The sequence below is a fragment of the Ictidomys tridecemlineatus genome, chromosome 6 (genome assembly GCF_052094955.1).
Source record: "Ictidomys tridecemlineatus isolate mIctTri1 chromosome 6, mIctTri1.hap1, whole genome shotgun sequence".
Taxonomy (NCBI): Eukaryota; Metazoa; Chordata; class Mammalia; order Rodentia; family Sciuridae; genus Ictidomys; species Ictidomys tridecemlineatus.
The window spans coordinates 57,448,430-57,461,150 of record NC_135482.1 but is presented as its reverse complement, the minus strand read 5'-3'; the positions used below and the strand labels follow the sequence as shown (position 1 = coordinate 57,461,150).

Genomic DNA, 12,721 nt, shown 5'->3' with positions numbered 1-12,721 from the left:
AGTATATTATTCTAGACATGTTCGGTATGCCAATAGAGGTCTTTAAAAATGGGTTTGTATGTTAATGACTTGTTTTTCTAATGTGCACTGAATATTTTACACCAAGACTGTACTGTTTTACATTAATACTGCATATTTTTCTAAGTGAATTAAATAAAGGATATCATAAGCCACTGGTTAAAAAAAAAAGGAGAAAACAAAGATTCAATATTTAACATTAAATCCAAATGTAATATACTCTGCAAATACATTTCTACTTTTGTCCTAAGAATCTGCTCTGGTAATGAAAAGGTAAGAATTTGGTACTGATTTTTTTAATTATGAGAAAACAGTAAAGAAAAAGGGAAAGGAGGAAAAGAATTAACACCTTCTAGATTTTAACAAGGGATCTTAGATTATATAAAAACAGAGGCCGGGCTGGGGTTGTGGCTTAGCAGTAGAGCGTGCTCACCTAGCAAGTGTAAGGCCCTGGATTCGAGCCTCAGCACCACATAAAAATAAATAAAATATTGTGTCCAACTACAACTAAAAAATAAATATAAACAACAACAACAACACCCTGGCTGGTGCAGTGGCACACACCTGTAATCCCAGCGACTCGTGATGCAGGAGGATCCTGAGTTCAAAGGTAGCCTCAGCAAAGGCAAAGCACTAAGCAACTCAGTGAGGCCCTGTCTTAAAATAAAATATAAAATAGGGCTAGGGATGTGCTAAGTGGTTAAGTGCCCCTGAGTTCAATCCCCAGTACCACAAACACACAAACAAACAAAAACACAAAATCAGAGCCTTCAGGCATGAAGAACAATTTTACTATTTTGGTGATACATAAACCAGAGCCTTTAGTAGTACCATCACCCTCAGGCATGAAGAACAATTTTACTATTTTGGTGATACGTAAGAAAAAGAACTATCTGTAATTATTAAATTTTATTTTAATTGAGCCTGTATGAATAAAATGTGACCCCTCCTTATAAACACTAGCTCAAAGAACAGTATTACTCAGGTTTTCACCTCTTAAGTACTTAAGTACATCCTAAATATTACTAAACTTCTATAGTTCTCACTGAGGTACCTTTTAACATTAAAATATCCTATCATACCCCCCCAAAAAAACTTCTAGTAACACATATACCAAAAAACAAACAACTACTAAATAAAACCCATCCTTTACCCCACCTCCTTTTTTTCCTCCCATACAGATTTTTAAGGATAGTTGTACTTGGATTCAGTTATCTCACATTTCACCACATCTAGGAAACATCTGGGAATGGATAGACATTTCACCTACAAAAGCCAGGTCAGTCACTGATCACCCTAATGTTATACCTGCAACCAGATAAACAACCAGACATAATGTGATTTAAAAATAATTTACCTTATATACTAAGAATAGCATTTTCTTTTTAAACTGTCATTCATGGAATAATCCTATTTTAAGAAGTTGACTGGCAAAAACAACTGAAGGTATTTAAAAATAAAAAAGACAACAGAATCCAGCATTCCCCACTTTTTCCATGCTATGTTTATTGTTGGGGCAAGGGGAACCAAAGAGAGGCATAAAACTTGTTGTCAATGTTGATGATTTTTATCAAGGTAATTAGTCCTGACATGTCAGAAGGATTTCCAACAGTGGCAGCAGTGGATTTTGGGTGTTTTTTTTTTGTTTCTTTGTTTTTCAGGGGATTGAACTCAGGGGATGCTCAGCCACTGAGCCACATCCCTAGCCATTTTCTGTATTTTCTTTTGAAAACAGTTTCACTATCACTAAGGTGTTTGTGGGGGACTCATTAAGTTACCAAGGCTGGTTTTGAACCTGTGATCCTCATACCTCAGCCTCCCAAGCCACTGGGATTACAGGCATGTGCCAGTAGAAGTGAGGTATTAAGCAGAGGAAATTTTCTTACTTTGACTCTTTGGGTTCAAACTCAGTGAATGAAATCAGAATATAATATCAAAAGGAACAACACCTTAGTGGTCTCAACACTAACTGAAATTTACCAGATTTTCCCAAAATATCCAGTATAGTAAACAAATACCAGTGATGTAGGTTGACCTAGCATCAAAATTTTCACCTTACTCCTCTAAATTTTAAAAAACATTCCTCTTAAGAGTGTTCATTTTATATCCCCCACATTTCTTGTCCACTCTACCCCAACGTACTGTGCGCCCATGCCCATGCAGGACTAGGTGAAAAGTGTCCTGTAAAAAGTGTGGGTCTGATGATTCAGATATAAAAGGAAAGGAGAAAGAGAAGCTAAGCAAAGAAAGACTCTAGTTAAAATCAGAATACATTTTTAAGAGCCCTGGGCCGAAGAGACAAAAAATTCCATTTTGTCCCTTTGCTCTTCCAAATTCCTATAGCCAAGTGGTTCAACAGCAGTTGAATAGCACACATAATGACATCATTGATTGCAACGATAATAGAAGAGTGAGTGAAGGGGGGCAGGGGGAAGGGAGGGAGGTGAAGATGTATTTGTGCTACATACAAAAGACAAGTTCTGTTCCTCAGCAGGGACAAATGAAGAATCAGATGACAGGATAAACTGAGGTCAGAGAGTTTCCCCTATTGTTTCTTCTTTAAACTGTTCCTTTCCCACTCCCTCAAGGTTTGTTCCATAAAACAGGTGGAGGGAGAACTGTGCACATTTTTATCTCAAAGGGGAGGAGGAAGAAAAGAAAACGAGAGAGAGGATTATACATTCTGTCAGTGGCCTTGAAAAAGTCAAATACTTATTTTCAAAGTATTATGAATTAGCAAAAAATTTAAAGAAGAGGTTAGATTTTTGTTGAGCTTTAAAATGTCCTAAGAAATGTTACCTATAAAATACTGAAAACCATTTGAGGTCAGGTCTTAGATCTTCCTGAATTCATCTTCTATGATATCAATTACTATTTCGATCCACCATATACAGATGCTCCTCTACTTAAGATAATATCCCAAAAAACCCATTATAAGCTGAAAATATCTTAAGTCAAAAATGCTTTTAAGGGAGCTGGGGTGGTGGCTCAGTGATAGAGTGCTTGCCTAGCATGTGTGAGGCACTGGATTCAAATCTCAGCACTGCATATAAATAAATAAATGTCCAGTGACAATTACACACACACACACACACACACACACACACACACACACTTCTACCTAGCCTACTAAACATCGGAGCTTAGCAATCATAGCACTGCAAATATGGTTGTTTACCCTGGTGATCTCATGGATGACTGGGGAGCTGTAACTTGTGCTGATGGCAAGAGTATCCTACCATATACTGCTAGCTCAGGAAAAGATCAGAAATCAAAATGAGCCATAATTACACCAATTCAGGAGGCTGAGGCAGGATGATCATCAAATTCAGCAACTTAGTGAGACCCAGGCTCAAAATGAAAAACATTTTTAAAAAATGGCTGGGGAGGGCTGGGGATATAGCTCAGTTGGTAGAGTGCTCGCCTTGCATGCACAAAGCCCTGAATTCAACCCCAGCACACAAACAAACAAACAAAAAATGACTGGGCATATAGGTCATGGTAGATAGAGCACACTTGATTCAAACCCCAGGGCATTAAAAAAAAAAAATTGAAATTGAATTTCTACTGAATGTGAGTTTCTTGTAAATGTGTATTGCTTTCACACTATCAGCAAAGTAAAAATCGTTAAGTTGAACTAATGCAGATTGAGAACAACTGTACATGATTTATATCCTCTTACTATTTAATCAAATTAAAATGAAATTTTTCAAAGGGAAGAAAGATGTTTTTAAAACTGATGAAGAAGAGGGGAAAATTCTGTCAAACATCCTATCAATGAGATATGACGACCGGTAGGACTGACACTGTCCCCCCGTACAATTCTAATATTTGCCTTTTTTTTTTTTTTTTTGGTCACATGAGAAAGGAGAATGGAGAATTAATTTTGGGGGGTACTGGGGATTGAACTTATAGGCACTCGAACACTAAGCCACAACCCCAGCCCTATTTTATATTTCTATTTAGAGACAGGGTCTCATTGAGTTGCTTAGTGCCTCGCTTTTGCTGTGGCTAGCTTTGAACTCTTGATCCTCCTGTCTCAGCCTCCTGAGCCAGTGGGATTATAGGCGTTCGCCACCAGGTCTGGTGAGAATTAATTCTGAACTTGGACTAGGCACTGCTGCTTAAATATATCTGGAAAGAACCCAAACCTATTCAGCCAGCTACTTCTCCAATTTATCCTGGGATTTAATTTTTCTACCACGACTCTCTTTTGAAAATATTCCACCTGAGGGCTGGGGCTGAGCTCTTGCCTAGCATGTGTAAGGCACTGGGTTCGATCCTAAGCACCACATACAAATAAATAAATTAATTAAAAATATTGTGTCTATCTACAACTTAAAAAAAAATTTAATTTAAAAATTCCACCAAACTCCTCACCATAGCTTAGGGTTCTACAGGTGCTTAAAAGCTCCATGTTGGCAATGCCCTATGTATGGCCCCATAGTTCTTCCTTTGGAAAAAGGTTTATACATTCATACCTAAACCAATAAATCCTAATTATGGACCCTCTGAGAACTGGTAACTAACTTCTAAATCCATATTATAAACTTCTTCATTTTGTCCACATCCAATGGCTAACTTCTATACGAAAATTTAGCACTAAAGGGGAGGAACAAACACCAAATATTTTTTCATTTATTTTAGATGATGGAAGGGAATCAATATAGAATTAAATAGGCCTTCCTGAAGAGTATGAATTGAACCTAGCCTGCCCTCAGTTAGAAAAAATGAAACTTGTATGCTAGAAGACCCTAGGGCTTTCCTATGGCTTGGAACTAACTATTCTAGTTTCTTCTTAGGTATCTCAACACATTTCAGTAATAAGTTCCTCAAAAAAGGAAAAAAAAAAAAAAAACAAGGAAAAAAAAAGAAAGGCATGTGTAATATCTCTCTCACTTTGAAGCAGTTCATCTCCAAATGATACTAAGTAAAGATACAATACAAAAGGCTCATAAATAATCAATGCAGCTACTTAGGAATATCCCAGCTACTATCCTCAACAAGAAGTTGGCCAGTAAAAGGTATTTGGTTTGCTTTCAACCCTTTTATAGTTTAACATTTCTACATAGACCACAACCATTAGGGAAGAAAACTGGCAAAAATCACAAATCAGATAAAAGTGGTTTTCAGGGCTTATGGGCCTTAAGATAACTTATTAAGACAGTTATCTATATGAAAAGCCACAAGTTCAGGCAAACCCTAATCATACTCTAATAGAGGAAAAAGAAAGATAGTAAGGTCACTAGGGTACAAGATCTCTATACTTTCTACTACTAATCAAGAGACAGCTGGGACTGGTGGCACATGCCTATGATTTGAGCTACTGAGGAAGCTGAAGCAAAAAGATCACAAGTTCAAGGCCAGCTTAGGTAACTCAGTGAGACCCTGTCTCAAAATAAAAAATAAAAAGGACTGGAGATGTAACTCAGAGGTAGAGTGCCTTTGGGTTCAATCACAAGTACCACACACACAAACACACCAAAAGGGAAAAGAGGGAGTTGATCAACCACACACTACTATACAAGCCCAGACTTGTTTTTTTTGGTTTGTTTTGTTTTCTGTATCAGGGATTGAACCCAGGGGCATTTAATCACTGAGCCATATCTCCAGCCCCCTTTTTAATATTTTATTTAAAGAAAGGGTCTCTTGCTTAGGCCTACGTTGCTGAGGCTAGCTTTTGAAGTCATGATCTTCCTGCCTCAGACTCCAAGCTGGTATTATAGGTGTGCGTCACTGCACCCGGCTTCAGACTTATTTTTTTAAATAACACCCACCTAAATGAATTTCCTATAAATTCCTAAACTATTAAGTTTCACCTTCCCAAATATGCCAATATTTTTTTAAAAATGGTAATCCATTCAAATTAGCTACCTCAGTTAACACTACAGCTCTAAGCCTAGGTTAAGTTTTACCAAAACTAATGTCCTTTGACCATGATGTATTAACTGAGCTAACTTACATCCTCATTTTGTCTATACAACTCTCAGTCCTTTCAAAGATGAGTTTCCTATGTGCCAGGAAAAGTCCTATCCTTCACGAATAGGACTGACTCAAACACTAGTTCTCTTGACAGGCATGGAAAATGGGGTGGGGGGACCACAGTCCAGCACTAGACTGAAAATGAAGCTAGTGATCAATCAGAACCAAAAGGCAGATCTTATTTATCTGGGTTTTGCTTTGTTTAAGGGGGTGGGAGGTTTCTTAGCCCATAGTCATCATACGGCTTATATAAAAAGAAAACTTGCCATTCTATCCTCCAATAATCCAAAGAGTTGGAAGGGACAATTTACAGCCTCTTGTGTAAAAAATGTCTATAAATGCCAAATGCCATTCTTTGCCCTGTCACTTTCCATTATCCTAAACCAACAGGATCCTATTCACTGAAAGCTAGGCTAAAAACATGAACGGACAGACTTTTATTGGGCAGGGAGAAAGGGAGATGATGATTTTGGAGGGTGGGTGAGTGTGGGAAGTCAAGATTTCTTAGAGACTCTGTGTAGCGCCTAATGTGTATAGTATATTAGTTGAGAACTCGACTCATGTAAAAGTCAGCCTAGGAAGAATAGCAGAGATTTAGTGTCCTCAAATTTATAATACACTTAAGCTGTAAATCCAAAATATGAAAAAGAAATGATCAGATTATGACTTTTTAAAACAATCAGTCATAAATATTACTTGATCCCTTGCTCATTTGCTCCCATATACTTCCTTCCTTTCTTCATATATACTGCTCTGGAGCCAAGTCTACTGAAGAGAAAGCAAACAAGCAGGGCCTTTAATGGGATCAAGGAAACAGAAACTCTGCAATGGAGAAGACAGGGGAAAGGTTTCTCACTGTCCCACTTGGAATACTAGGACAGAGAAGAGGCACTAGATACTACCTCCACTACTGTCCCTCTGCTAACTAAAGGAAACCTAATGAACTTAAAACTTAAAGTGGCCAAACTACACAGGCTATCCTGGAATCCAAAACCTCAAGAAAGATGGACAGAAGTATGCTAATATAGCTGTTCCATAAACATAAAATGAATATATTCATGTCAAGAATTTTGGCTAACCAAATTAACACAAGGTAGTAACTCCTTTCCAGTGACAGACAAGTTAAGCTCAAGTTTTAGAACCAGGCAATTCTCACTAGAGAATTCAGCCAGTTGCAATTTCAGAAAAATTTACTTGGATCATAGTGCATTCTACTGTCATGTGTAACTAATTAGAACAAATAAAAAATTAAAAAGTTACTTAGAAAAAAAAAACTTTCCTTTTCCTATCTTTTACTTCCTTTCTTCCAACTTTTTTCCTTCTAGATTCACTCTGAAACTGTTTATATTTTCTACAAGTATTTAAAAAATTATGGGGGCTGGGAATGTGGCTCAAGCCTGGCATGCACGGGGCGCTGGGTTCGATCCTCACCACCACATTAAAAAAAAAAAAAAAATTCTCTCTCTCTCTTAAAAAAGAAAAAAAATTCTGAGGGCTGGGGGTTGTAGTTCAGTGGTAGAGCGCTCACCTCACATGTATGAGGCCCTGGGTTTGATCCTCAGCACCACATAAGAATAAATCAACAAAAAATAAAGATATTGTGCCCATCTACAACTAAAAAAATATTTTTAAAAAATTCTGGGCTATAGGGATGGGGGTATAACTCAGTGACAGAACATTTACCTAGTATATGTGTGTGTGTATGTGTGTATACTGCTCTGGAGCCAGTATGTTTGATCTAGCATGGCAAAAAAATTAACTGATTTTTAAAAAGTTTTTTTCTTTTTAGTTGTAGATGGACACAATACCTTTATTTTATTTATTTTTATGTGGTGCTGAAGATCAAACCCAGTGCCTCAAGTATGCTAGGCAAGCACTCTACCACTGAGCCGTAATCCCCGCCACAAACTGATTTTTATTAAATAAATAAAGCCAGTTTACCAACAGAACTAAGAAAAAAAGAGTTGGGGGCAGGAGGATGACAAGTTTGAGGCCACCCTCTGCAACTAAGCAATATCCTGTCTCATAATAAAAAATTAAAAGGGCTGTGGACATAGCTCAGTGATAAAGCACCCCTGGGTTCAATCCTCAGTACCCACCCTCTCAAAAAAAAAAAGGCTAAAAGAAAAAGAAAACTAATATTTATTGAGGGTCAAACTGTTAGTAGGTTACAATTAATAATTAAATACACAATTATTTACTTTCCTCAACTAGGATACTGGAGATTACTCCAAACTTTACCAATGAAAATCAAAAAGTTTAGTCATTTTCTCAAGGTCACAAAAGTAATATATACATATATGTATATATATGTGTATATACACACATATACATATATGTGTATACACACACATATACATATGTGTGTGCAAATATATGTGTATATTCAGCCTCCTATGGACTAAAAATGAATAGGTCAAATATGAAGAAAAGATTCTAGGGAAGGGAAGAAGGAAGAGAAGGGCTAATATCCTTATAATGAAACACATCACATAAGAACAACTCAGGTGGGGACTAGGGTTGTAGCTCAGTGGTAGAGCATTTGCCTAGCATGTGTGAGGCACTGGGTTTGATCCTCAGCACCACATAAAAATAAATAAATAAAAAATAAAGTCATTGTTTCCATCTACAACTAGAGAAAAATATTTAAAAGAAAAAAAAAGAAACCTCAGATAGACAATATAGTACGGTGGGATTTTTCTTAGGAATGTGATCATATGACCCAAGTAGTATGACATATGATGTTCAGTTTTTTAAATTCTGAAGATACAAACACACACAGTTCTCCTAGAAGTTGGGGTGAAATTACTGCTGAGGTTTTTAAACACCTAACCCTCATATTCAAAAGAAGGAGCTAAGCCAAGTGTAGTAGCGCATACCTGTAATCCTAGTGGTCAGGAGGCTGAGGCAGGAGTATTACAAGTTCAAGGCAGCCTAAGCAACTCAGCGAGGCCCTCCTAAGCAACTCAGCAAGACCCTGTCTCAAAGTAAAATATAGAAAGAGCTAGGAAGCCGGACATGGTGGCACATGCCTGTAATCCTCATGGCTCAGGAGGCTGAGGCAAGAGGATCAAGAGTTCAAAGGCAGCCACAGCAAAAGCGAGATGCTAAGCAACTCTGTGAGACCCTGTCTCTAAATAGAAATACAAAATAGGGCTGGGGAAGTGGCCAATGATTGAGTGCCCCCGAGTTCAATCCCCAGTATCACCCAAAAAAGAGTTTAGAAAGTGCTAGCAATGTGGCTCAGTGGGTAAGCACCCCTGGGTTCAATCTCTGGTACCAATAAATAAATAAGGCTGAGGATATAGCTTGTGATACAGTGTCCTGGGATTAATCGTCAGTACCAAAAAACAAAACAAGAAAAGGAGCTACATGAGAATCAGAACCACAGATCCAAGAGATGCCTCTCCTTGGCCATCTACCACAACATAAACAACTTTGGCTTTATATTAAGTCTTCCCAATTAAGCTGCAGGTAGTTTAAGAATCAAATAATCTGCCTGTCTCCCAACTCCTTTTTTTCTTTCTTATTTCACATAACTGGCAAGTATTTTTATTGGAACACCTCAGCATCATACTAGGCCCATGGACCTGATGTTATACGCCTAGTAAAACATTACAAATGTAACCTAGGTTCAGGGATATAGCTCAGTGACAGAGTGCTTGCCTAAAGTATGTGAGACCCTGGGTTCCATCTGCAGCACTGAAAAAAAACCTAAAGGAAAGAAAGATGGAGCACAGCTATGTACAAGGTCCATAGTGACAAGTGATTGCTTTCAGTGCTTAGTTTTTTTGTTTTTTGGTTTTTCTTTCCTCAAAGAGGAAACAGCTTTCTAGAGTTAAATGCTTCTATACTAAAGTCAGAAATAATGAATTGTTTTTTAATGATAATTTTTGGGGATTTGAGACCTTTAAATTTTGTTTCTGGTACCTTCAACCTAAAAGACAAAACTGTTTTCTCCTAATTATTTAATTTCCATTATGCCTATATCAGAAGTTAAAACAGATGTAACAGGTTTTAACATTACTGTATTCAACATCTTGACCAAGAAAAATATAGACCATACTTTAAAAGCATGGGTGAAAGCTATGAAAACAATCTGTAGAACAAAAAATTTAGCTTGTGAAATAGCTCCTGTAATGTACCAAGTCAGTGACGGGCGATATTCAAAGGACTGGATGAAATATAACCAGCTACATTCAATAGTGTCATTTCCAATTTATGTAAGCTTCCCAAGATGTTCTCATATTGCAAAACAGCACTCTTATCCAATCTACATTACCTTTCTAGAGATTGAAGAGACATTCAAACCAAATCTTTGTGCTCTTTCCTTTAGCTTATCCAGGTTAACCTATAAAAACACAGGGATATTTTAAAAAATCAAAATAGAAAATAGAGAAGGTAGAAACTATGGTCCAAAATTAAAAGTTCAAATAATCCTATAACATCAAAGACACCCCATGTGCCAAACATGGAAACTAAGCATCACCCATCCATCCTACTGATTATTAAAAGGCCTCTTCTGGAATGCAGTCAATGATTCAATCCTGCCTTCTTCATTCATCAAAGATGGCAAGAGTCTAAGAAAAGTTTATGGCCAAAGTAGACCAAACACTACTTGAAAAAGCAAACATATATACAAATCTTTACCTCCAAAAAAAGTCCATCATTCACAGTCCAAAATTATTCATTCCTTCATAGTCTCTGCAAATAGTTCTTTATCTTCAAACCAAAAACAAACTGACAACCATCTTCAAAAGACAAGTGTACCTCCACCACCCAACTGAACTCTCTTCCCTCACTTTTCTTGGAAGCCTTGGCATATGAGAGTTGTAATCATAAGGCTGTTTAGGACATTTTTATTAACAACAACAATAATAAAACATTTCAGAATAACTTACAATACTGAACTGTAACCCCAAGGGCAAGATTTCTTAAAGCTGAACATATTTTACCACAGTATGTTTCCACTTTCTAAACATAGACTAGTTATAATGGCCTAAGCCATTCTTATTCTAACATTCTTTACTCTCTTGACTTTATATTTAATAGGTAATATCTAGGAAAAAAATTCTACAAACAGACCTCATAAATTGCTTCCATAGATCCTCTTGTGGTAATTAAGAATCAAACATTATCTAAAGCCACAGGACAAAGCCTAAAATTCCAATACCATAAAACAAAGGGAATGTCTCCAGCTAACAAAATCTATTCATCTTTTCAAAAAGAGGAATACTAGGAAGGAAGATATCTACAGTAACATCACGATGTGTCAACTTTCCATACTTCAAGCAGTGTGTGTGCATGTGTGGGGGTGTGTGTGTGTATTTCCCCCGCCCCTTGAGACAAGAGTCTTGCTAAGCTGCCCAGGCTGGCCTTAAACTTGGAATCCTCCTGCCTGAATAGTCAGGATTCCAAGTATATGCCACCATGCCCAGCAAAGAATTTTCTTTTATTATTCATAACACACAACATCATACTGAAAACAGTTACCAAACTCATGAGTTCCCTGTGATCTGGGGAGAGGAGGGGTCTCTAACTTTAAAACTAACTGTATGGAGTTAAGATCTGGCTCTTCAAGGGATAAAAAAAGATTTCATACCATAGGCTTGGTGTCAGATGACAGACCTAATGAAGCAAATAAAAAAGTTTTATTTAATATTTTTCAAAGTCAGAAAGGAAGATAACAGTCTTCAAATAAAATTAGAATGCATAAAAACAGCACAGAGAACAAATGTCCTTTATCCTATGATGAGAAAGGCGGCAGAAAATGCATCCAGAGACATATCTGCATTCTCTGCTGGTGGTATAACTATTTTTGAAAACAGTTTGGTAATTTTGCAAAAATTTAAGCATATTGTTACCATATCATCTAGCAACTCTACTCCATGATATATGCCTAAGAGAAATGAAAATGTCCACAGAAGCATTATTCATATTAGATAAAATGAGAAAACAACCCAAACATCCATCAACTGACAACTGGGTAAATAAAATGTCACATATCCATACCATGGAATATTATAAGCAATAAAAATGAATGGAACAGTGATACATACTATATATCAACCTCGAAAACATAAGTGAAAGAAACCATTTATAAAAGATCACATAATGTATGACTTCAATGATATGAAGTCAAGTTTATACATAGAGAAATAAAACAGTGGTTGCCTAGGACTGGGGTAGAAGAAGGAATGGGGGGATAGATGCTAACAGGTGTTGGGGTATTGTATTCTAAAATTAGATTGATGACGGCTGCATAATCCTCCGAATAAATTAAAAACACAAAGAATTATATACTTAAACGGATGAGTTGTATGGTATACAGATTATATTTCAGTAAAACTATTTAAAAGAGATTATAGCTGGACAAATTAGCAGAACTACTACCGTGACCTGAAATTATGGCTGCTTAAAGCTAATATTCTGTCTTGAAATTATCACCCAGAAGCAAGCAATAAACTGGCCTGATGATCCAACTCTAACCTAGTTACTAATTATTTATTTCAATCTTTTTGGAATTTTATTTTAATCAATCTCAATCTTGCAAGGAATTCCCTAACTTTCCATTGTGAACATTCAGGAATAGATTCAAGTTTTTCATTTTTGCAGTACTGGGAATTGAACCCAGGGCCTTGCATGTGCTAGGCAAGCACTCTATATCTGATCAAACTTTAATATTCAGATTTAATCTTGCTAAATAGCCCAGGATAATCTC

At 36.8% G+C, this 12,721-nt stretch overlaps 1 protein-coding gene across 2 annotated transcripts in view; it reads right to left on the bottom strand.

Moving 5' to 3' along the window:
• Sarnp (SAP domain containing ribonucleoprotein) overlaps positions 1 to 12,721 on the bottom strand; it is a 54,910-nt gene that overhangs the window by 20,502 nt on the left and 21,687 nt on the right. For both annotated transcript variants that reach the window (XR_257943.5, XM_005335596.4), the window contains exons 8-9: positions 11,603 to 11,628; positions 10,283 to 10,351 (exon numbers count right to left, since the gene is read on the bottom strand). Coding sequence is in view for 1 of the 2 variants with exons in the window: in XM_005335596.4 (XP_005335653.1) it covers positions 10,283 to 10,351; positions 11,603 to 11,628 (95 nt within the window). In the remaining variant the exon portion in view is untranslated. The remainder of the gene's footprint in view (positions 1 to 10,282; positions 10,352 to 11,602; positions 11,629 to 12,721) is intronic.